General features: G+C 52.2%; 1 protein-coding gene across 4 annotated transcripts in view; it reads left to right on the top strand.

Annotated features, from left to right (window-relative positions):
- Positions 1–19,803: 19,803 nt before the first annotated feature.
- The window catches only part of Sgsm1 (small G protein signaling modulator 1), a 64,454-nt gene continuing 58,572 nt past the window's right edge, over positions 19,804–25,685 (top strand). For all 4 annotated transcript variants that reach the window (XM_055605738.1, XM_055605737.1, XM_055605736.1 and 1 more), the window contains exons 1-2: positions 19,804–19,897; positions 19,980–20,023. In XM_055605738.1, the coding sequence (XP_055461713.1) occupies positions 19,879–19,897; positions 19,980–20,023 (63 nt within the window). In that variant the 5' untranslated portion in view covers positions 19,804–19,878. The remainder of the gene's footprint in view (positions 19,898–19,979; positions 20,024–25,685) is intronic.

The raw sequence follows: 25,685 nt of genomic DNA, 5'->3' as shown, positions 1-25,685 counted from the left end.
TGGCCCCCCTAACTCGCAGAGATCTGATTTCCTCTGAGATTAAAGGCCTGTGCTGCCTTGCCCAGCTTTGTAATTTCTTCCTAACATGTCACTTTTAGCCAGTTCTTTATGCTCACTGTTTCGGTGGGAGCAACTGTCTCTAGCAACGTAGACACAGAGGCAAGAGTCCCATTCTCCTTGTTTGTGGTCTGTTTCCTGTTTCTGTCTCTGCTTCATTCTGGCTCTCTCCTGTTCTCCCTCCCTTTCCCTGGTTCTCTCTTTTACTGTGTCAATGCAGCTACATCCCCCCCCTCTGAAATACTGTTTTCAGGTTGTTTTCCCACGTTAGGGGCTGGAAAGGCAGCTCAGGAGAGTCCTTGCTGTGTGTGACGGGAAGAATGAGGCCCAGGGGCTGGAACCTACATGGCAAGCGAGGCCTACACATGACAAGCGAGGCATGGTCCTACGTGTGCCTGTGACTCCAGCACTCAGCCCGGTGGGGACAGAAGGGTCACTGAGGCTTGGGGGCTACAAAGCTAGGAGAGAAATAGGAGCTCCACATCCAGCAAGAGACACTGCCTCAAAGAGGGCTAGACAGACTGAGGGAGGAAGGGACTCGCTGCTCTGGCCTTCACACGTACGGACAAGTACGGACAAGTACACACACCAAAAATAAGATTCAAAAAACAGAACCCCGGAGTCAGTCCGTATCTACGATTCCCTCTTGCGATTCTTCTGAACTTTGCCTCTTGGCATGCCCCCTTGCCACTAACTCACATAATTCCAGCCTATTTCCCTCTGCCATGACCCGCTTCTCTCTGGTTGGTTTGGATTAAGCACATGGCCGTGTTTTTGACAAGTGTTAGCTCACTGTGGAGGATGGCGGTATCCCACAGAGACACCGGGCTGATGGCAAGAATACTACCAACCTGGCAGCTCTGGTCTATGGCCAACTCCCAGGCACAGTGCACTCATTGCAAGATCTCATTGCAACCTGAGCGTGTCAGCCCCGCCGCCGTGCAGACACTGGGCTCCAGGTTTTCTTAATGTAGATTCTTTCCACCAGTGCACGGACCTAATTTCTCAGCTAATTCAATTGCCTCCTGAGGTATTTTCAGCCTTAATAAAAAAAAAAAGAGCAACCCCAAACACTGGGGGGCACATTCCCGGATCTCCTTCTACAACCGTGGGTCCAAGTCATGGCCTCCTTGTGCCTCTCATGCTCATCAGTGTTACTTTGTTGGACCTGGCTTAACATTTTAAGCTACCCTCACCAGAGGAGTTGGTAGCAATAGGCCCTCAGTACACACAAGTCAGGATAACAGCTCTGTGCTGTGCTGAGTTAAGCCCCACGGGGGAGGGCGTGCTCAGGTGATGGAGAAGAATGAGCCCTGCATATGAGACCACTGTGTTCTGCATCCCGGAACCGTTGGACCTATTGTGTCTGGTACACACAAGTCTTTTTTTCGACAGTTTGTGTAGACACACATGTATACACGTCGCGGTGCCGTTGTGGAGGCTGGATTGTATATGCATGCATGTCATGTGTCACTGTGTGTGTGTGTGTGTGGAGGCTGGAGCACAAACTTGAGAGATCAGTTCCCTCCTTCCACCAAGTAGGTCCTGGGGCTTGAACTCAGGTTGTCAGTCTTGATGGTGAGCACCTTCACCCATGGAGCCAGGTTCCCTGGGCTTGGGCACAACTACTTTTACATTTTTATTTCTGAGATAAGGTGAGCCACGGGTCCAAAACCCACGGGTCCAGTGAGCCGACAGAATGTACCCAGAACCATCGCTATAGTCAGAAAACCTCCATTCTGTAAGCCGTTGTTGGATCACGGCACAGGACAAACACTCCTGACAGAGCTTTGTCTCCCTGGGTGCCGGCTCCATGAGCTCAGGAAGAGATGCCGAGACGTCACAGAGCCTGGGGACAGCAAACCTGCCTCCCAGGGAAACTGAATGTCACTCGCCACCTACGACTATGAAGATGAGCATGCCGGTGCCCGGAGGCCTCCCCTCTGGTGGGACAGTGCTCCTGTTTATCCTAGAAAGGCAAGGCTTCCAGCAGGGGATCAAGAGGCCCAACGGTCCCTACAGCAAAGCCCAGCGTCTTTGCACTCACCTTTTGCTGAACGTATTCAGTCGAAGGGTCAGGATTAAATGACATTTGTTACCTGCTGGGCTTGTGAGAAGCATTCAGGAAGTTATTAAGCGTTACCTTTCATCTTCCAAGCAATCTTCATCCCTCTAGAAAGGGGTTTAACCAAAATCCGTCTTCAAAAAGGAAATTTTGTCCCTATTTTCCTTGTAAGTCCATCTCCTGTCTGGATACAGTGTGTGTGCGCACGTGTAGAGACGTGTAAGGGTTCTGGGACCAGTGATCAGCTGCCTGGGCACCAACAGAACTCAGATTCCTAGCCTCTCGGTGCTGCTTTCACATGGAGAACAATGAAGTGTGCCACTCGGGACGCAAGCCCCTCCCACAGTGTATTTCCATAAATAATTAGCTTCAGTTTTCTTTTTTTTTTTTTTTTCTGGACAAGGTTTCTCTGTGTAGCCTTGGCTGTCCTGGACTCACTTTGTAGACCAGGCTGGCCTTGAACTCACAGAGATCCGCCTGCCTTTGCCTCCCCGAGTGCTGGGATTACAGGCGTGCGCCGCCGCACTCTAGTTTTATTTCTTATGAGACAGGTTTCAGACTGCAAACCTATGTCATCAGGGTGTCGTCAAACATTTTCCAAGCCCACCCTTTGTGGTGTACTCAAAGTTAACCCCTGCTCCTAATCCCTAAAAGTTAAAACTCTGCAAGAAACAGAAGTTGTCACATAGATCATTTCAAACCAACTTAAAGGATTTGGTAACAGACACATGCACACACAAATTGATTAAGAAACTCAAGTAACCCCAGACCAAACACAAATATTCTCAATCCAGAGGAAAAATCCTCCAGCAAAGGCTGAGTAAGAGACTGCTTGTTCAAGGGCATCACAAATCAGGCTGGCAGAGGGCAAGGGTGGTACTCTTAAGGGAAGAATTGGGGGAGTCTTCTGAAGCAGATGGAGACACAGCATCCCTGGTCAGCAGCAGTCCCCAGAGGTCTGTGGGTCTGTGACCTCTTTTTCATATTCAGCAAAGAACCTGGTGTTGATCCCTTTCTTCACCGTGATGAATGTTAGTTTGATGCTTTCAAAAAGAGAACAAGTGTCATTCTGTTAAGTCAGCCTGACCTCAGAGCACCCAGGTGAGGGATGTCACACGCTCAGGCAGGTTCAGAGGGAGCCCAGGGCCGTGGGGTCCCTGCTCTGCACAGCCTGGCTCCCCACTAGATGCAGTATCTATCACGGTTCCCCACACTGGAGGGGAAGGCTCATCTCACCAAACCCCAGGGGCATCGTGTCACCTGCCCTGGGCAGCAGGTCTCCCAAGCAGGAACACAGACCACAGAAGGGCGGGCCGTCTAGACCTGAGACTTCGGGAGAGGAGGGAAACAACCCAAACGGACATCTGTGATCACCTAGGTGATCGAGTGCCTGGGGTCCCCTCTGCTGGGGAGGCCGAGGCAGGAGGATCAAAAGCTGAAGACCCTGCTGCTTGCCCAGTGAGCATGAGGCCCTTGTGTTCGATGGCCGATACTGCAAGAGGAAGAGAAAAAGCTGGAGAGAGAGGGAGAGGAGAAGGAAGATGATGAAGAGGAGGAGGGAGGAAGGAGAAGAGGAAGGAGGGGTGAGGGGGAGGAGATGGAAGACAGTGACAGTGATGACCATGACATGAAAGACGATAGGAAAAGCAGATCTGTGGAGGAGGCGACTAATCTTCTGGCTCCATGTGAAAAGCATAGTCAAAGGGTGAGGGGCGTTTTCTGCACCAAACTCCTTTCACTGTGTTGCTTGCCAAAGAGATCTTTTTTTCTCCAAGTCTAAAGCACATGCTCCCCTGCCCTCTAGCCCGGCAGCATTCACACCCACCTAGAGCCAAAGAACTTCTGGAACTGCTACACTTCCTCTCCCAGCAGGCCCTGTCGCTGGCCATCCCCACCCTCTCCCGATACAGCACCACGCTCTGTGCTTCCTGTCTGCGACCCAGGAGTCCAAGGCAGGTGAGCGGGAGCCGGGGAAGGCGTGTAAACACACGGCGGCCAGGAGGGCCTGCTTCTGCTCTTCTGACAACGTCTAGGTTGATCTTCCACGCCTAAGCTTCCTGTGGGTTCACTGTCTACCACCTCAGGCTAGCCCGAGGTCTCCTGAAGCCCCTACCCAAGTTCTAAGATGGACAGGTATAAGGCGTGTGCACACATGAAAATATTTTCAGTCATTCCCAGTCAGCCTGCCTGTGGGGACAGTGTATCTGTGCACTTGTGGGGAGAGGCACTGACCCTGCAGACGGCCGTGGAGATCGCTGACAACCTCCTGTCCCGCCTGAGGGAGACACAGAGTGCTACCTGTGTGCAGAGAGGTTGGTCAGTCAGAAACTCCGCCTTGCCATCTGGATTCTGAATTAATCCACACCTGTTGAGAGCTATTCTGTTAAAGGAGTTCAGCAGTCACGTGGGCTTTCCGGAAGGTAATCGGGTATTTTGCAAGGTCTGTACCATGATGCACCCCCAGAATTGCTTCCAGCCTCTGACACAATGTCAAGGGCCATTGGTTTGGGGAGGTTCAGTAGGTGTGTGGGAACCACTCTCCCTAACAGACTCTGAAACCCCCAAGCCCATTTGCTTGGTGGTAAACTGAGGCAACAGTACCTGTGGAAGAATTAATGGAGACAAGGAAGATGTGTGGCAGGTGCCCAGCACACACAGATGGTCTTGTATGGCCTCAGTACATAACCTGGTGGTATGACCTGGCTTCATCCCACCTTGAAATAAAATAACATCTAATCCAATTTACTATTTTTTGCACAAAAACTAAAATCAAGATGGAGGAGAAAATGTTCACTGAAATTGATTTTTTCCATGATATTGTGGCCTGGCAGAAGTCAATGGCAGGGTTAGTGGCAAGCGCCAAGGAAGCTTAACCACGTGAGCGAGCCCCAGAGGCAGGCCCTGGGTCAGCAGCTTCCTGAGACACGTGGAAGGGACGGAACTGGCTCCTCTCTCTAGAGCAGTGGCTCTCAACTTTCCTAATCCTTCCCCCACCACTGGGGCCTTCAGCCTGTTCTATAGCTGCAGATCGGTCACATACTGGGAAGGAATAGGACATTAAAAAAATAGTAAATCTCTGTTTGACCCCATTAGGTTCCTTCTTGTGGTGCCCCCTTGGTGTTTGCTTCTAATGCCTCGGTATGTCTTCTTCCTGGTGAAAGCAGGAGCCAAGGCTGCCCTTGAACTGTAGGACTCCCGTTTTGGCCTCCTGACGTCAGGGTTCCAATCGAAAAGGTGGAGTTGATTTGGTGTTTAGGATACAGGTTAGGGAAATGGGGCCTCTAAAGGGTAAATGTCTTTCCTCGCGTCTATCAGACTGGGATGGCTCTAGTCTACACAGACAAACCAAAGCTGGGTGCAGGCAGGCTGGTGAGACACAGATAGCAACCACCTCTTATGCCTATCTGTTCTAGCCAATCAAACCTATTTCCTCTGTCCAACTTTCCATTCTGGCCTGTTATGCTTCCAGCCCACACTGATGCCCTGGGGCCCTTTGAGGCCCTCTTAGATGAAGATGCAGTTAGATGCTGAGCATGGTGGATAACGCTCTGACTGAAGGTTCATCCTCTCATATACAGAGGGCAGCTTGAGGGCAAAAAGCAACAGTCGTGTTATTAAAGTGACCAGTTTGCGCCCTGTAGTCTTTGAGCTGAAGGTGACAAGGCCAACTTGCACCTGGCTTACTGAGCCGTTACCTTGAAACAGCCTTGCTGTGTTCAGAATTCTTCCCGACTCAGACAGACATCCAACGCCATCATACTGCCAAACATCACACTCCAGGGCATGCTCATCTGCATGTTCCGATTTCTGAAAAACATCACAATAGTCCCAACCAAGCAACAAAATAAGCAAAGCAATCAGCCGCTCACGGTACTTGGCAATTCCCCTGGAACCCATCTCAACCTCCAAGATGCTGGAATTTTAGGCGTGAATTTCCATGCCTGCCTTGCGACTTGTCATTGCTTCAGTAGAAGAACTGCAGGTGCCAAAGGGCTATACACAGGTCTCAACTTGCATGCAACACCAGACGCAAACACACGTGCAGCAGCCAGGAAAGGCACTTCCACCTGGAAGCCACTCACGTTCCTCCTCCTCACTGGGCTCATTGGGTCGATCAACAGCATCCTCAGCGGATGGTTTCTGGATCCATCACTTGCTAGACCTTTGGAGACAGCAGGAAGCTACAGCGTGCAGGATCCCCTGGTCCTGGAGAAGGATGAAGTTTGGTATCTGCAGACAGAATAGCCAACCACCCCGGAGGATCTCGGAGTTCTGCAGACAGCCTGGTTGTCTGCTGTCTCCTGCAGAGTCACAGAGATCAGACACACCTGTCAGGTAGGTAACACAGCTGAGGGACCAGGAACACAGGCTCGAGTAACACAGATATCTGGCTCTTCCTCCACTTGGATCAGCTCAACAAGAGTGGCCGATCCATGTCAGTTAGATGGATGTCATAAAAGAAGAGGAGGAGGAGAGGAGGAGGAAGAGAAGAGAAAGAGGAGAGGAAGACAGGAGGAGAGGAAGAGGGGAGGAAGAGAAGGAGGGAAGGAGAAGAGAAGGAGGAGGGGAAGAGGAAGAGGAGAGGAAGAGGAGAGAAGGAGAGGAGAGGGAAAGAGGAGGAAGAAGAGAAGGAGGAGAAGGGAAAGAAGAGGAAGAGAAGAGGAAAGGAGAAGGAGAGGAGGAGAGAAGAAGGAGAAGAGGAAAAGGGGAGGAGAGGAGGAGGAAAGGAGGAAGAGAAGGGAAGGAGAGGAGGAGGGAAGGAGGAGTGGAGAAGGGGGAGAAGGAGGGGAGGAGAAGAAGGAAGAGGAGGAGGAAGAGAGACGGGGAAGGGAGGAGGAGGAAAGGAGGAGACAGGGGGAAGGGAGGAGGAGGAGGAAGGAGGAGAAGGAGGAGGAGGAGACAGGGAAGGGAGGAGAAAGAGGAGGCAAAGAGGAGGAGAGAAGAAGGAGGAGGAGAAGAAGAGAGGAAGAAAGGAAGAGGAGGAAGAAGAAAAAGAAGAAGGAGAAGGAGAAGGATGTTGTATTGCTGCTCCACAGAGGCTAGGGAGATCACGGGACTGTCAGCAAAGCTTTAGTAATGCCCCAGGAAGAGAAGTGTGGGTCACGCAGAACACAGCAGCACACCACCAATGGTTTCCTGCAAAACACATAGGGAATTTTAAATTCCCTTTACATGGATGTCTTAAGACCCCAACCTTTATAAATGTCTGTGGCCAAAGGGGGAAGAGTTCCATAAAGACAGCAGAGCTGAGTGTGCAGATAGACAACAGAACCTTGTGTGCTGTCCAGTGTCTGTGTGCATGGGGTGTCTTGTGTTGTGTACACGCATGTGTGTGTGTATGGGTCAGAGGTGAACATAAAGTGCCTTCTTCTACTGCCCTCCATCTTATTTCTTGAGACAGAGTCTCTCTTGAACCTGAAGCTCACAGAGCAGGCACACTGGCCAGAGAGTCTGCGATCCACCCTCTTGCCTCCAAATGCCAGCATCGGGTTAAAGACAGACACTGCCGGCGCTGGCTTTACATAGATGCCAGAGATTCAAACCCGGGTCCTCACAGTTGAGCAGCAGGCTCTTCGCTCACTAGGCCATCACCCCAGTCTGAGAGACTCATGAAAATCCACATGAGCAAGGGAGGGCAAAGCCTTGCCCCTTCAAAGTATAAGTCACAGGTCCATCCCAGCCTCCCTCCTGAGTCATTTCTGCTAAACTTAGATCCTGTCTGCAGCAGGAAAAGACAACTTCCAAAATGGTATCACAAACGGCACAGTGACAGTCCTTCCTCCCAACCAGGGCGTGACTGGATCCCTGAGTTCTGAGAATGCCTGTGGCTTATGCATTAGGGGCCTGAAGGGGAGTCCTCTCCTTACACACAGCGTCCAAGGCAGGGCTTTCACCTGTGCTCTTGAGCTGTGTGGAATGGCCTTCAAAGCTCGTGGTGTCAACTCGCAATATGAATGTTTCCCCAACATGATCTGTGGCTAAAGCATGTATGTGTGTCAGTGTGGCGCCTGCAGGGACCCGAATGTATGGAGACTGATTAACGCAAGACTTTCTCAAAGGCCCTCATGAAAGGACAAAGGGAGCTTTAGTTTGTGTTCTTGTCCAAAAGTGAGCAGGGCAAGGCCAGTCAGATAAGGAGTCAGTGCCATGGAGGAGTCAAGGCTCCGGGCCCTGGGCACCTGATTCTTTCCCAGGGCTGTGGCTGTCAGTCCTAAGGTACCTGTTTCTGAAGTTGTCTGTGTTCTCTTTTCCAACAGTCACTGGAGCCACAGGCTCCCCAGCCTCCTCTCCCCCAGCCAGTGGCTGGGCTTTGTCCCTACCCTCCCTGGGGACCCATTCCACCACACTGGTCTCATCTCTTCTACTACAGTTTAGGCTGTCACGTCACTGAGTTTTCCTGTCTCCATTTTATTATTTTAGTTAGCAAATAAAAGGCTGAGTTTCCTTATGACATCTTCATGCGTAGGTGCCTTTTGCTGGCTTGCTTCCGTTGCCCTGCCTTCTCCCTTCTCCCCTCCCAGTGTTCCCCCCTTCCTCACCCCAAAACAAAGCTTTTTTGTTGTTGTTGTTAAACTATAAAGATGGTTCTGGAACTAACACATCCATGAGCAGATAGACAGGTAAAGAACTCTGGTCCACGTATCCAATCCATACAATGCTTGAGGGCAGAGGTGGGCAGTGTGATGAGGAAGTGGAAGGAGGATAACGGGACGCGTACAAGATCAAATCTCAGACACCATTCCTTACCATAGATGTACATATGTATGTACGTGTGAGTGTGTGTGATGTACATGGCCATACATGACAGCATCACATATGTGATATATGTTGCACAGTGTATGCATGTATCCCACACACCCTGCCCAATCTCACTGGGTCACAGCAGAATCCGGTTCATCCCAAGACATAAAATGTGATTGAGGATGGCTTCTGCCTCACCGCACGAGGAAGGGAAGACTCACGCACCGGTCCCGTTCTAGCCTTGCTGGTGAAAGCATCTGCCAGGCACATTCTGAGCGTGGTGCCTGAGCTCTGTGCTTCATCATCTGCTCAGCTCAGTCCTTTATGCTCTCCAGAGAGCCTCGGTGACCTCACGTCTCCATAGGTAGAATATATTAATACATGTCACAGGCACCTAAGACGACGTAAAAAAACAATTTAAATGAAACACGGGCATCTTTATGATTTAAATATTTAAAGAGTGAAATCCCTTACCTCCCTGTAGGAGTCTGTGAAGGTGATCGTGCCGCCATCAAAAGTTTGAAGCCTGCCTCTGGGACTCTGCTTCCAAACTGATAGCCTCGACCTTGTAGGATTTTATTGCTCTATGTAGCATATGAGTATCGGGTAAGAGGTCACCCCTGACTATTCGTGGCACACAGCTATGCTTGGAAGAAAGTATTCCGAATACTTTGACATGCTGCTCAAGTTCATCCATTCTAGGGGCCAGGTCCATACTTTTTAGAATACCCGGGGTTGACCAGTTGCTCATTGACATAGTTTTACATTTCATCTCCCAGGGAAGACTGCTAACGCCCTAAGTGGCCACTCCTGTGTTCCAAATCTCCCACTCCTGCCCAAGGCAGCCACTGAGCTGCCCCTGTCTCAATATGCTGGCCTGTTGACACACTTCACATAAAGTGACTCATAGAATACAGTTGTCTCTGACTGGCTTCCTCCCTTGGCACAAGGAGGGTTTGTGCTGTCACCATATCTGACATGTCATAATTCTCATGTCTAGGTGATGTTCCATTGTATGGACACACAATGTCTTGTTTACTGATGAGCTGACAGACAACACGTTCGCTTAGCTTTGGGCTGTGGTGATCGGATTACAGTCATCTGTGTAATGACTGTTTGGTGGGCATGAACCTTCGTTGGATATGCCGTACAACTGAGCGGATCTTCTGGGTCACAAGTAAAGTCGACGTCACCATTCCGGGAGCATCGGGATGTTTTTCAGGGAAATCCAGTCTTGTGTTCCGAATAGTCTTAAGGTTTTTATATTCTGGTGCTGTTTTGTTTGTGGCTGCTTCTGATTTGTCACGTCCACACTGGCTTGTTAAAATCATCTTAGCTGTTCACGTGAGATTTGTCACATCCACACAGCCACACCTTGGCTCCCATGGGAACACCAGGTATCACACTGAGCACCAGTCATTCCCCTGTGGCTGTCCAGGTGAGTATGAGGTCACTTTTGGGCCACCCTCAGTATCCATTACAAACCTGGGACTTAAGGCATCCAGATAGACGTCATTTTATATACATTTGAAAGGAGCAGCATGGAAGCATATAGATTCAATGGCTATTATCCAATTGTTATCCACATTGTTGCAAAGAGAATTACCCAGGCTTCAGTTGATTCAGACTTCCTTCACTGTTCGTGCCATAACTCAATGCTTATCAGTTCAGGAATGGTTGCATAGAGCTATAATTCCAGCATTCAAGAGGCAGAAGCAGTTAGATCTCCAAGTTCAAAGCCACCCTGGTCTGCATGGTGAGTTCCTGGACAGCCAGTGCTACACAGTGAGCCTCACGCTGGAAGTAAAACAGAAGTTTATCATGCTAGGATTTTTTTTTCTTTTTTTTTTACTTTGACTCCTAACCCTGAGGTACCATTATGGAGCCCAGGCTGGCCTGGAACTCACCATTCTCCTGCCTAAGTATATTTTTGTTTGTTTTGCTTTGTTTGTTGTTGTCTGGGGTTTGTTTTGTTTGAGACACAGTCTCTCTGTATAGATAGCTCTGGCTGTCCTGGAACTCACTCTGTAGACCAGGCTGGCCTGTAACTCAGAGATCCGCCTGCCTCTGCCTCCTGAGTGCTGGGATTGAAGGCGTGCACTCAGAAGGGCGTTCACTGTTGTATTGAGCCAGTAGAATGCTGATGGTGACCCCCATGCCTTCGTACACTCTGTGACTAGCACACACAAGGATAAAGGTACAAATCAGAATTATAACCAAAAATGCTGCGTCCCACCCACAGCTGTAGCAAAGAACTGAATTGTATTTTTGTGGTGCTGGGAATGTGCTGGCTACTCTTGTCAGCCACACACAGGCTAGAGTCATGTGAGAAGAGGGAAACTCAGCTGAGAAAATGCCTCCACAAGGCTGGCCTATGTGCAAACCTGCAGGGCATCTCCTTGGTGATTGATGTGGGAGGGCCCAGCCATCGAGGGTGGGGCCATCCCTGGGCTGGTGGTCCTGGGTTCTACAAGAAAGCAGGCTGAGCAAGCCTTGAGGGACAAGTCAGTGAGCAGCACCCTGCGGGCCTCTGCCAGGTTCTTGCCTTGCTTGAGTTCCCACCCTGGGCTCCCTGAGTGGTGGGCTGACTGTTGGGATCAGTAAGCAGGCACTTCTACGGCCAGCCCCAAGGGACCTAACAAACCGGTTATCAGGCATTTGTGAAGACACCCTGACCACCTGGAACTACACATGCCCTGGGTCACCCTATAAGAGAACTGGAGCCCTCCCCCCCTTACTCTTCCTTACTCTCTTACTCTTTCTCTCTCTCTCCCCCCTTTCCCTAATAAACCTCTCACGTGGAACTGATCTCGTGGTGTGATTTGTGAACCCGCGTGTAACCTGCACAGGTGCACGGCTCCCAACATTCGCATGGTTCCTAACACTGACTACAGGCTGTAAGATGAGGCAAACGCCTCCCCCCATGTTGCTTTCGGTCATGATGCACAGAAACGCAACTAAGAGATGGTGGAATCCAGGACCTCACACATGCCAGGCAGTCTTCCACTTTACAAAACAAGCCAATTTACAAGGACAGAAAATACAAAGTCTACACAACATGAGTTAATAGCAAGATGGCTCAGCAGATAAAGGGGTCTGTTGCCAAGCTTAAGGACCAGGGCTTGATCCTAGGAACCCACATGATGGGAGAAAACCAATTCCTGTAGGTAGTCCTCTCCCCTCTTGATGCAAGCACACACTTAAATAACATAATAAAAAAAAAAAAATAGCCCTCTCTGTGGACATTATTACGTCTCCAGCATGTGAACAGAGTACATTCTTATTCACCAGGCGTGTGCTGTGTGACCCTGGGCAGGTTACCACACCTCTCTGAGACTTGGTTTTCTCCTACGCGTCATGAAAGGACTATCACCAGGACCTGTGGGGTTACTGGAGCGCACCTGGGGACAGAGCCCGGTACACACTGTGGCCATGGCCGGGGCTGCCTCTGCACTTGCTGTCGCTGCTACAGTTACTATATCAGAACCCTGGCAACACTCCAAGCACCGCACAGTCCCCAGGGAAACAGGACAGCCCTGCCCTGTGGCCCTCTCTCCCATGAGCCTTCACAGAAGTCACAATTGCATCATCCGTGAAGGCAGGGCGCCTTCTAGTGGCACAGAGGGGGAACTGACTCTGGGCCACAATGGCACCTGGAAGAGAAAGGCTGAGAGGCAGGAGAGTGGCTGGCCTGGGATGGCTGTCCCCAGCAGCAGGGGTCAGTGGGGACAGAACCCGTCCACCCAGCTCCCCACGTTAATGAGGAAGGCCCTATCCTCACTGGGTTGGGGCCTCTGGGTTACAACGAGGGTGAACGCACAGTGGGTGGGTGGAGCCGAGCTCCTCCCCCAATGAGGGCAGGACAGGAAGGTCATGTGATAGAGTGGCGCCGTGCTCTGATCCTTTTCCTGTGGTCGCAATCTTTGCAGCTCCCCTCATCTTTGCAGAATTGGACCCTACAATTAACAGGGGACGTTGAGAAACCTTCATGAGACAAAACAATCTTGAAGAGAGCGGACAGCTCAGCTCTTCCAGTTTCACAGTTTTCAAAGAAGCTGAGGGCTGAAGCCTAACCCAGAAGTGTGCGTGGATCCCAGCGCCCCTGCTCCTGGAAGACAGGGTAGAGTCAGAACCCTGGAAGCTGGTGGCCCAGCTATGCTGGCGCACGTAGACACACAGCAGCAAGCGAGAGAGAGGGACGGTGAAGACGGACACCTTAAGTGGGCCTCTGTCCTCCGCATGCTCTCTGGCAGGTGCACGCGCGTGCGTGCACACACACACACATTAAAAATAAACAAGACAGCACAGTGCTGTTGTAACGTTGACGTGAATGATGAAGTGGGCCTGAGAGTTCAGAAACAAACCAAGCCCTCCGAGCCCCGCTGACTGATGAAACAGGGCCAAGATGCTCAGCAGGGAGCCAAATGGGTTCCACGCCGCTGAGTGACACAACAATCTCAACCTGCAAATGCGCCCAGACCCCTCATCTCGCCCCGTATGTAGAATTAGCTCAAATGGATTGGATAAATGCTAAAATTATCAAGCCTGTAAAAGAAAAGATAGGACCAAACAGTCATGGTTTGGGGATTGTTTTCTTAGACGTCAGTAAAAGCAAAGGGGGGGAAAATGAGTAAATTAGACTTCACGAAATTTTCAGATGTGATCTGCAGAGGCAGGACATCCCAGAACACCCTATGGGGTGATAACCTCGGCGTCTAGTTTACATAAAGAATGTGTACAACTGAACAAAAAAAACAACAATCCAATTTTAGGGAAGGCCAAGAGCGTTGAAGAAGCATTTTCCACGGAAGCTGCACAAGTGGCGGATGGATAGCATTCGAAGCACCGTCCAGCTTTGTTAGTCGCCCGGGAACGAAAAGCAGACACCTCGCACTCCTGCTTCATCCCCACTCGGATGACTGAGAAATAAAAGCAAGCTTAGGGGCCACCGAGTTTGGCTCAGTGGGGAAGAGCACTTGTCGCAGGAGCTTGAGACCGAAATTCAAATTCGTGCACCCGGCACTGTGGGGACATCGGGAGCTTGCAGCAAGCTTGCGGCCGGCCAGCCTAGCTCCAGGTTCTGTTTTAGGAACAAGACACCGAGTTATGATAGCACAGGAAACCCGGTGCCCTTTCCTGGCCTCTGCCTGTCCAACTGGGTGTGCGCCCCATGCGTATAGCATACACATATGTGCACGTGCACAAAGACACACACACATTAAGTTTTGGCAAAGATGGGGAGAGGTTGAATCCCCGAGTACGGCGGGCCAGAGTGCCACACGACACAGACCCTGGGCAGAGCCAGGCAGCTGTGCCAGACGAACCAAAGAAATGTCGTTTGCTCGACAGCGCCCCCTGCAGTCTGGACTTGGGAGTGGCTTTTTCCGGTCAGCTTAATTGTGGAATTAACACACACTGGCAAGTCAATTGTTCGGAATGCAAAACTGATTCAGTATTTCATTCTAGAACACGGCAGTTGTGTTAGGAAACACCCAGAACATCCTTTTGCAAGCATAAGAATAGATGCTCTACAACGATCTGTGTTTGTTGCCTTAAATGTTTAACTTTGGTGGGAGGCGGGGCGGGCGCAGGGTGGGGGGCAAAGGTGGAGAAGAGGGGACGGAAGGTCTTTTCACGTGGTTCAAAGAATCGTGAGATTATTTCAACTGCCAGTAAGACAAAGCCCTAACCCGGTGCCTCCCTCAGAAGGTGGTTTTTTCCAGAACATCGGCAAAGCCAGCGGTGGATGCCGCAGTGTCCGATTCTCCTGGGACTCCGCATGCCCCGGTGCCAGCTGTGCCCTCCGCTGCCAGGGCACTGCCGGCGCATAGAAAGGACGAGCGCCAGAAGCCGGGCTGTGCTCTGCAGGCCTCTCTGGGCGCACGAGGAGGCGGGCAGCGGACTTTCCCTGCACCTCATTGAGCAGAACCGTGTCACGTGCTTCTGTTTGACCCAATCGCTGCGGTCTGGGAGGATGGCTCACTGGGTGACGCGCCTGCTGCTCAAGCAGGAGAGCCGCGTAAAAGCCAAGTGAGTCGGGTCCCGAGCCTGCGCTGGCCAGGTGGAGACAGGAGGGTCCCCGGGGCTTGCAATAGTTGAGCTAATCAGTGAGCTCCAGGTTCCACGAGCGACCCTGTCTCAAAATTAAAGGAAGGGACCTGGAGAGATGATGGCTCAGTGGTTAGATCACTGGCTGCTTTTCCCAGAGGACCCGGGTTTGCTTGCCAGTACCACACTGCAGCGCAGTGTCTGTAAACTCCAGTTCCAGGAGATCTGACACCATCTTCTGGCCTCCGAGGGGCACCGCGTGCACGTGGTACACAGACACACATGCAGGTAAAACATGTATGCACACACCCATACGCATAAAGTGAAAATAAGTAAATGTTTTCATTTAATTATCAGTAAGGTAGACACCCTGTTTAGTGGGGAGCAAACGGATGGGGACACCTGAACCCCTGGCTTCCCCGAGCGTGCACATGAACACACGCAAATAAGCAATAAATGAGTGAACCTATGTTCTCCAGAAAAACACACACAACAGATGAGGTGTGTCTTTATATAAATGACGCGCCTGCAAGCATGTGTAGGCCATCTATACATATACTACATACTCAGACAAGCGTGCGGCCATCTTTTGGGGTCCTTGGAGGGATGGGTTTCCAGGACTGTTTACAAGTACCAAAAATCCTCAAGGCGCTCCCGCCCCTTGCTTGGCTTGGCATCACACCCGCGCATCCTCCTGGGTACCTCCACATGACCTGTGATACTTAAAGCGGTGGAGATGGCAGGTGATAGACGCTGGGCAGCACCGGCTCAGAAACGCTAACGAGAAGAGCGTGCTCGTGTCCGTCGCAGAGGCAGCCGCGGTGGTCCCTTTCCCATCCGCAGGCGGGCAGCCTCCAGGCGCGGAGGCTTCCGTACCCGAGCACGCCCACGCGCTGTACACACGCGTGCATGGAGAGAGACGCGCCGTAAACACCGGCTCGCACAGCTGTGGAGGCTGAGGGGTCCAAGGTCTCCAGCCCGTGAGCTGGAGGCCCAGGAAGGCTGGTGGCTCAGCACGCTCCGAGGGATGCCTGACCTACTCCTGTCTGGGTGTAGCAGCAGCGAGGCAAGATGACGGGAGCTCCTCCACGGGGAGAACGCCGGCCCCGCGCGGTCCGCCTCCCTTGCTCCCTGTCACGTGTCTCTGAATATGCTTTCTCTGGACGAGCCTTCGCGGAGTTGATTGGCAGCGTAAGTGAGACAACTAGCGTGGCGTTGGCCTCATCCAATCGCCGCCGTTGTTAGAGTTGAGAACGGTAACAGCTGTGCGTGGTGAGAGCATGCGCTGTGCGGGCCAGCGACCCGGTGTCCGCTTTGATAGCGCCTCTCCATAGCGCCGCGCGCAGTGCTCATGTTCGTCGCTAGAGGGCGCCGCGGGCACACCGCCAGAAGCGGCGTCAAGGCGCCAGCGGCACCGTGGGTCAGCTCCGTCACTCATCAACTGATGGGGTTCTCAGCCTGGGAAAAGCCTCTAGGGTACAAGGAAGCTTTCCTATCGCCCCTGAAGCTGCCCAGAGGCTGCACGCTGGCTAGCGATAAGTCAACCGCACGACGCACCGTCATCAGAGAGGAGGGAGCCTTAATTAAGAAAACGCCTCCATAAGATCCACCCGTAGGGCATTTTCTTTAATTAGTGATCCGTGGGGGAAGGTCCACCCCACTGGGGTAGGGGCATCCCTGGGCAGGTGATTCTGGATTCTGTAAGAAAGCAGGCTGAACAAGCCGTGATGGGCCAGCCGGGAAGTAGCACCCCTCTCGGGCCTCTGCATCAGCTCCTGCCTCCAGGTTCCTGCCCTAGCTTCTTCAGGCGGACTATGGTGTGGAAGTGTAAGTCAAACAAACACTTTTCTCCCCAATTTGCTCTTGGTCATGGTGTTTCATCACAGCAACAGTCACCCTAAGACAGATACCAGCATAGTGGGGTATTGCTGTGACACCTGACACCTTAGTACCTTAGTCCCTCAGCGGAGGGCCTAAGGAAACCATGTTTGTGAAGACTCTGGAAAAGCCACTGAGTGTTGAGAGCTCAGTGAGCTGTTCTGTGGGAGCTCAGAGGATAAGAATGTTGGGGGCACTGCAGACGGTGGAGGCCTGGCATGCGCAGTTTCAGAGGGAAGTTTAAAGACTCTGTCGGGGCCAGTTGTTATTTCAAGTTGTGAGTCCGTGGTTCTGATCAGCTGAGGCTGAAGAGTCAGCTGTGATTAACAAGAGACCAGCGTCACCGAGGTGAAGTCCTCTGGGAAGTGTCTCCTCAGGGACATAGAAGCTGCGCTCCAGAGGCAGCCAAGGTTGTGCCTCACACTGGCAGCTGACCTTGGTAGTGAAATAGTAACCCAGACCAGTGCTGGAGAGATGGCTCAGAGGTTAAGAGCACTGGCTGCTCTTCCACAGGTCTTGACTTCAATTCCCAGCAATAATGAGATTTGGTGCCCTCTTTTGGTGTGTAGGTGTATATGCAGACAGAACATGGTATACATAATAAATCAAAGAAAGAAAAAGTCACCCAGGTGGTACTGCTTTTGAAGGCCTGAAGCAGCTGAGGCTTGGCAGCAGTGAGGCAGGGCTGGAGTCCCTGAAGAGAGCTCAGGAGAGGCCATTGGTGAAAGTGCAGCCCAGTGGGAGCAGAGACCCCAGCATTTTGGAGATGCTGGTATCATGAGATGGCCGCTAAGAAAAGCAGCAGCAGAGATATGGGGCCTGCGTGAGCCTGGAGGAGGAGCTGCAGAGGGCGGAGCCAGAGAGGTGACCCAGGCCCTTGGAGGAGAGTACAAGATTGTGAGGGAACCCCAGACTATGGATATTGAATTATTTACACAGTTTGGTTTTGCTTCATTCAAACTGTGACTGTGCCCTGGTTCTTCTTTCTTTAAATTGAATAGTTATTTCCCTGAAGCAAGAAACCATTAAATTTATTTTTTTTATTGCGCAGAAGCCCACAGTTGAAATACTGAATTTTTAAAGATATTTTAGATTCTAAAAGAGGCGTTGGGTTTTTAGATAGACTGAATTTTAAAATGTTTGAATTAGTAAAGACTGTGGGACTTTCAAGACTTGGAATGTTTTTAAGATTTATTTATTTATTATAAATACAGTATTCTATCTGCATATATAGCTACAAGCCAGAAGACACACCACATCTCATTATGGCTGGTTGTGAACCACCACACGGTTGCTGGGAATTGAACTCAGGACCTCTGGGAAGAGCAGCCAGCACTTTTAACCTCTGAGCCACCTCTCCAGCCTTTTTTTATATTGTGATGTTGATATTAATGTGTGATGTTGTAGATGGACAAGAAAGAAAAGGTTGCAGGTTAACAGTGATGTGTGTGTGTGTGTGTGTGTGTGTGTGTGTGTGTGTAAAATTGACAAGTAAGTTGTGCTGGCTGGTTTTATGTCAAGTTGACACAAGGTGTAAGCATCGGAGAGGAGGAAGCCTCAACTGAGAAAATGCCTCCATGAGATCAGGCTGTGGGGCATTTTCTTAATTGGTGATCAATTGGCCGGGGCAGCCCATTCCTGGGCTGGTGGTCCTGGTGCTCTAAGAAAGCAGGCTGAGCAAGCCATGAGGAGCAAGCCAGTGAGCAGTACTCTCCATGGCCTCTGCATCAGCTCCAGCTTCCTGCCCTGTGTGAGTTCCTGTCCTGACTTCCCTCAGTGATGGACTACAATGTGGAAGTGTGAGCAAATAAACCCTTTCTCTTTCATCACAGCAATTGCAAGCCCCTGGCTTTCCCCTAGGTGTTCTGAGGGGAGGGCTGGCTATGGAGCACGGGAGGAAGGGGGTGGGGACATGGCCAATCCAGTATATGGCCTCCAAGTGCCTACGAGGTCTTGGTCCATGTTGTAGCACTTGCTCTGTGCACCTGCCCTGTCACCCAGTGTCACTCACCTCCTCGGGGGCTGTCACCCAGGCAGGGACACACCAACTCTGGGGTTTTTAATCTTGCTGTTCCTTCACCTTCTGGGCTCTTCTTCCCTGAGCATCCTGGCCTCTTTCTTTTCCTCTTTGCTCAGTGAGAAAATGCAGCTACCCTGTTTCACATGACAGCCCTACTCGCTGCCACCTCCCTCCACTTCCCTCCAGAGCCTTCCACACACGATCACTCGCTCATCCAGTTTACCGTCTACCTTCTGAGCGCCATAGCATTCCTTTGCTTCAAATTCTCCTGCCCTGCGGCCTAGCACGGGGTGGGTCTTCACGGAATACCTGCTGATCTGACTTGCATTCTGGGGGCCACAGTCAAGGGTTTAGGGGGTAGCCAGTGAAGGTTCTGAGCGAAACAAACCTTTGTTCCACCCAGTCCTGGAGAGCCTGGCTGCCAGGTGCTTTGTGTAGGAGCAGAAGCCTAAAGGACGGAAGCCTAGTTCCCAGTACAGGGGACAGAGCAACTGATGAAGAGGCTAGCTGCTTCCAGATGGAGAGCCAATGTATCCCAGGAGGAGGAGAAGGAAGAGGAAGAAGATATGAAGCAGCAGCTACCTCTATGGCCCCTGGTCTTATTTTCTCTGGTCTATGTTGATTATTACACATCAAATATCTGCTTGATTATCAAATCATTCTAGAACTTATATCCAGTTTATACAGGATGAGTCAAGCTTTATTATGGAGGCAGGGCCTGGCTATGCCCTGCCTCAGTCTCCCCATTGATGAGTGACAGATGTGTGCCTCCATACCGGGCTTTGCCCCACTTTAAATATGCAGCTACCCTGTATAGCTGCATAGCGTGGACAGACCACAGTGTCACGTCCTGTGTCACCTTCAGCGGATGCTGCCTGCTGCCCGCTGCCCTGCTGCCCAGGAGGCGGCGCTAAACTCACGGGTAAGATGGGCGGGAGGGTTCTGACGCCCACATCCTGGGCTGTCATTCATTTTCCGCAGGTCCCGCCCCCTCTCGGCTGCAGCAGGGCGCGGAGCACAGCGCCGAGCAGGGACGCGTCCGAGCACCGGGCACTGACCAGCTTGAGCCATGGCTTCCGTCCCTGCGGGTAAGCACGGGCGGGCGGCGGGAGGGCGGCCAGGCCCCACGGCCTCGGTGCCGCTCACCGCGCTTCCCTGCTTGTCCCGCAGAGGCCGAGACCCGCCAGAGGCTGCTGCGCACCGTGAAGAAAGAGGTAGGGGCGGCCACCCCAGGGTGACAGAGCCACCGCAGGCACCTGGCTGGCGGTGGCCCGTGGTGCATGGCTGACCAGAGCCGGGGGGGGGGGGGGTCACCGGAGGACTCAGGTGTTTCAGGGTGTGGAGGTGTCCAGGTGGGACCTTTCCTTGTAGAGGGGCATGTGGGTGGTTCTCACTCCTGGGGTAGGGGAAGGTGATTCACGGCTCCTCACTAGAGATGCAGAATGTCCTCAGACAGGGGGCAGGCTTGATTTGGGACCATGAAGCTGTCCCCCTACCCCACCCAAAATGCTCAGTCCTTGGAGCCACCTCTAGGTGCCAGGGACTCTGTCCCGGAGAGCCAGTGAGCTGGGCCAGGATCACAAGGCAGGTGCCCTTCTCCTGCATGCCTGACAGGATCAGGCAGGAGGACGGAGGCAGCTGGGAGCCCAGCCTTGTCTTGGAGTTCAGTCCATGACCTCCCAGGCCCTGGGGGGAGGGAGGGTTTAGAAGGCTGAAGTGGCGTCTCAGATGTCTGTGGGCCCGTAGGTGTAGATGCTCATGGCCCAGGACATGTGGCTGAGCATATGTGTATGGGAACACATGTGCGTCTGCCTGGAAGTACCCAAGGATGACCTGCATATCGTGTGTGCTTGTGCGAGTCTACATGTGTATTTGTGTGAATGGGTGCAATTGCGTGTGTATGTACGGCGTGGCTTTGCCCTCCCCATTTTGTCTCCATCCTATCCTTCCGCTCGCCCGACCCTCTCCCCCACCCCCTCCACTGCCTCATTTTCATCTTGGGGTTTCTTATCCCAAGACCTTGCCTGGCTGTGAATCTGTGAGTGAGGCTGGAGTCTGTCTCTTGCTTCCTGGGCATGGGTGTGTGTGTGTGTGTGTGTGTGTGTGTGTGTGTGTGTGTGTGCGCCTGCGCTCACACCCGTGTGATGTGTCTGTGTACGTTAGGGTGCCACCCCAGAGGCCCTCCTTTCCCGGTGGCAGCACCTGGGCAGCGGGAGGCTGGGACCTGTTGCCTGTGGCTTCTTCCTCTTGGGGACTGTGGGTGTGTCTCTGTGTTTGTATCTGTGTGTAGCCTATCTCTTTCTGTTTGAAGAACCGGCTCTGGAGCTGGTTGCAGATTCTAGAATTTTCAGTTGCGATGATGTGTAAGACGGATAGATGAGGGTCCCCTCGTAAAGGCCTAGAAGTCACTAGCTCGGTCTTTGGCAAAGACCTCTTTGAAGACACTATCCAGACCCCAACCCTGAAAACTCACACCTCTGCCCTTCAGGAGACAGGTCTTGAAGGCCCTTGGAGTAAAAGCAGGAAGATCATCATGGCTTTTACTCAGACCTGGATGGGATGCATGCTCCTTGGCTGTTAGAGCCTGGGTGACCCCCTTTGCTAAGGAAATGGTTGACAACAGGAAAGGGCTGTGGAAGAGACAGCCAGCATGGGGGGGGGGCTAGGAGACACCCTTGCTTAGCTGTGCCACCAACTCCCTCAAAGTCATCTATAAATCATCCCTTTGTGAAACCGTCACTCTCACCAGGGTTCCATTTCCCCATCTGCAGATGGACTCATGGGCCCCCATGTCCCACTTCCGGTCCTCGGCAGTCTAGCTCAGGCTCCTGGAAAGGCTGTGGGGATGTTGTGCCATGACTACAAGCTGCCTGTTTCCTTGCTTCTGGGGGCCACTGGGTTTGGCATGAGCCTCCTCGTTGGAGTGGAGTGGGCTCTTCCCACCCTGAGACATACGAGGACAGTTCATTGCCGTACTTGGCAGATCACTAGACTTCAAAGCTGAAAGCAGAAGTCAGGGTTCAAGTCGTAAACTTGTAAATCTCAAGTCACAGTTTGTAAATCTTGCACTTACAGAGGTTGGTCACTGGAGACCTGAGCTTTCATCTGGGGGCTTGTATGTGCTGTACACTCTTGGGGAAATGAGAGATGCAGAACCGGGTCTCACAGTGGGGGAGCTTCTATCTGCACCCAGCCATGAAGGGACAGAGTTAGAATAATCGCCTCCAGATCATCCAAGCTCTTGAGGTATGAGTGTGACAAGATTCCCATTATCCTACTGGGAAGAGCGTGGCTGGAGGCTGGAGACCATGTTTGAAGGGTACAGACCCAGGGCAGGGGAATAAGAGGAAGGCTGCCATCTTTCAGCTCTCCAGCCAGCCCCTTTAGCTTACCTCACTGTCCCTGGCTTCCTTTGCCCACCTCTTTGGGGATGAGCTGCCTTTCCAATGGAACTTCCCTAGAGAGCCAGACAGCTGCACAAGCCTGCCTGGAGCTGTGCCACCCTCCAGCCACCTACAGAGCCTGTGGGGCAGAGAGCAGTGCCCAGAGCCCGCCTGAAGAGCCGTCAGACCCAGCACCCATCGAGTGCATCAGGAAGGAGCCTCAAGTTCAGCTAGAGCTGGAGTGGAGTCTCAGGCTCGTTCACGACAGTCTATAGGCCAGACAAGGGTTCCCTGGCCTCCTGGGGAGACATTCTGCTAGGAGAGACAGATGCTGACACGCCCGTCAGGGCATGAGAGAGAGGAGGTCCTGGTGTAGAAATTCCACAGCTCAGGCCCCAGCATTGAACAAAAAGTATCCGCGAGCTCGCAGGGCGTGACACTGAGGAACCATAAAAGCGGTGGCAGAGAGGAGAGAGGGCAAAGGGCCTCGCTGGAGGGACATGCTGGATTTAGAGGTGTTGGAGGCACCTGGGGCAGAGAGGGGAGCCTTCTGGAAACAAGTACCCCCTACAGTGAGCAAGAAGGGAAAGTGGGAAGGTTGGGGAGCGTAGAGGGTGAAGGAGGAGTGCCGCCCAAACCAATGGCTTGTCCACTGCACATTCTCCCAGAAGCATCTGTCTTTATCTCTGCCGGTGTCTGTGTGTCCATTTTGTCATAATAAGGATGAAGATGACTCAGTGGGCAGAATAAACTCTGAAAGCCTCCACCATGTCCCTCCATGCTTCTCCAGGGCTGGGTCGGTGTCAAAGGGAAACTGTCTCCTCCAGCTGAAGACCACCAGCTCTAAGCTGCGCCCTTCCTGGCCTGCCTTCCCCTCCTGCCACCACCCCTTAATTTTGTTTTGATTCCCAGAGCGAGCAGGGACTGGCTTCCCGTTGTCATGACAACAGCCATTAAAAGAGCCAGCCACATGATCCAGGTTGATAACGGAAGCTAAGTGACTAACTGCCTTGTTTTCCTGCCTCTGGCTGCTGCCAGGAGGCCTCTTAATTGGAGAGGAGAAAGCAGGGGCCTGTGGGTGGCAGATGAGACCCCCCCCCCATGGAAGGAGACAGCCACGTCCTTCAGGGGACGCCGTAGCTGGGTGGAAAGGGAGAGGGGAGCCGTCCTGCAGTGCCATCCTCACAGCTGCCAACCTGTGTCTAGGGGAGCCCACCCCACCCGCAGCCCTGAAGTGGAAGAGGGGATGGTGAAGGGAAAGGGGGATGTGCTAAAGAGGCTGAAGGAAAATGAGGGAACTGAGTGATGTTACCATGGAGACGCCTGGGTCTCATCCTACCCTGGCAGTTCCAGTGAAGGACTCAGGACAGCTTGGCCACCACAGAACAGCTGCCGGGTAACATGCAGGTCACCGTGCAAGGCTTGAAGCGCACCCAAGAGTTAGTACACGTGTACAGAGTTTGTGTACGTGTGCAGCTCTGCCCCAGGGGAATGGTGGTGTCTGGAAACGTTTTGGTTGTAAGAGCCGTGGATGCTCCCAGCACCCGCAGGAGGAGGCCAGGGGTGCTGCTTATCATCCTGCGGTACACAAGACACCCCCGTTGCTAGCATCATCACCCCACCCACAGCCATCAACACCATCATCGCCACGATCATCTCCATCACCACCACCACCCACCAGCACCACCGCCATCTACACCACCCCTCACCGCCATTACCATCATCACCATGACCTTCTACCATCTCCACCACCCTGTCATCACCATCGCTCCCGTCATCACCATCAACGACACTCTCATCTCCAACAAGCCCCTGTCATTACCATGGCCATCATCATCTCAATCCTCATCCTATTTAACCACTCTCACCCCTCCGCCCTCACTCCACACTGTTACCAACCACCATCACTACCCTCCACCCTAACCCCTCCATCACCACCTACACTGCCACCGTCGCCGCCACCACCTCCTGGAAGACCCCTGCTCAGAGCAGACAGCAGTGGCTATAGCTATGATGTGTGTAAAGGGAGGAGATGAAGGGGAAAGTGCCTTTGTCTCGACTTGTCCTGGGCTGTGGTTGCCAGTGTGCACTGTGTAGACCGCCTGCCTGGCCCAGACAGGTAATGAGAAAGAGCCAGGAGGGCTGGCTCCAGGAGAATTGCATCTAATAATGTCCATCTAATAAGGATGGACATCTCCAGGCTCCTAGGAAAGGGCAACTTCTGCTGCCTTCTCCCCCTACCTTCCCCTCCATCCACAGATATTTATCGGGCACCCCCGAACTTGTTCAAGAAGCTGCAGCTTGGGAAATGAGGAAAGCGCCCTTGCACGCTCTCACTGTACAGTCCGCTGGAGGCACAGCTGAGAGCGTGAATGGCGGGGCTGGGAGCCGGAGAACTGCCTGCTGTGCGAGCATCAGGGCCTGGGTTTGAGTCCACAGCACCCATGTAGGAGCAGACACAGCCGAACAAGTGTGTAACCCCAGGACTGGGAAGGCAGAGACAGGATGACCCGCAGAGCCTTGGCCAGACACTAGCCAATCAATGAGCTCCAGGCTCAGTGAGAGAGCCTGTTTCAAAAAGTAGATGGAAAATGACTGAGGAAGATTCCAGACATCAACTTCTAGCCTCCATGTGCACACATACATGCATGCTTACATACATACACACATGCATACATACAGATACACACATACATACACACTCATGCACACATGCATATGCACATACAGGCATACATACACATATATACACATGAATATGCATATGTGTACATACACATGCATGCATACATGTACGCATACACATGCATACATACCTATATACATGCACACAGACATGCATATATACACTTACACATGCATACATACACACAAGCAAGCATACATGAATACATATATACACATACGTACACACATACATGCATATAATGTATATATGGGTATTTATACATATTCGTGTACACATATACACACATACACACAAACACATGGATGGTGGGATGGTGCCAAATGCTATGAGGGAAAGCGGTGGGGAGACGGAAGGAAGGGCCGGCTTCTGCGGTGGGTGATCTTTGGGCAGAGAGAGGGGTTGGCGTTGACGCCTCAGGTCTAGCGACCAGCAGGTGCGTGCGGGGTCCTTGGGATGGGAACAAACAATAGCGAGGAGGTAGTGGGGCTGGAGTAGAGCGAGCAAGAGTGAAGATGACATCAGAAGACAACTTGGCTTGCCGTGCCTGCGGCCAAGTGAGACTTGATGTCCAGTCTGAGATAAGAGCCACGGTGGAGTTTTGAGCCAGAGAAGAAGATGAAAGGATTGCAGGGAGAGCTGAGTGTGGGGCAGGGAGCAAGGGCACCACAGGCAAGACAGACCTCTGACTCCTTCCCTTCCTCCCTTCCATCTTTCCTTCCTTTCATCTTTCCTTCCTCCCTTTCTTCCTTCTTTCACTTTTCTTTCTTTCTTTCTTTCTTTCTTTCTTTCTTTCTTTCTTTCTTT

The sequence above is a fragment of the Psammomys obesus genome, unplaced genomic scaffold (genome assembly GCF_907164565.1).
Source record: "Psammomys obesus unplaced genomic scaffold, mPsaObe1.curated_primary_1811, whole genome shotgun sequence".
Taxonomy (NCBI): Eukaryota; Metazoa; Chordata; class Mammalia; order Rodentia; family Muridae; genus Psammomys; species Psammomys obesus.
This window is presented reverse-complemented; position numbering and strand designations above follow the sequence as displayed.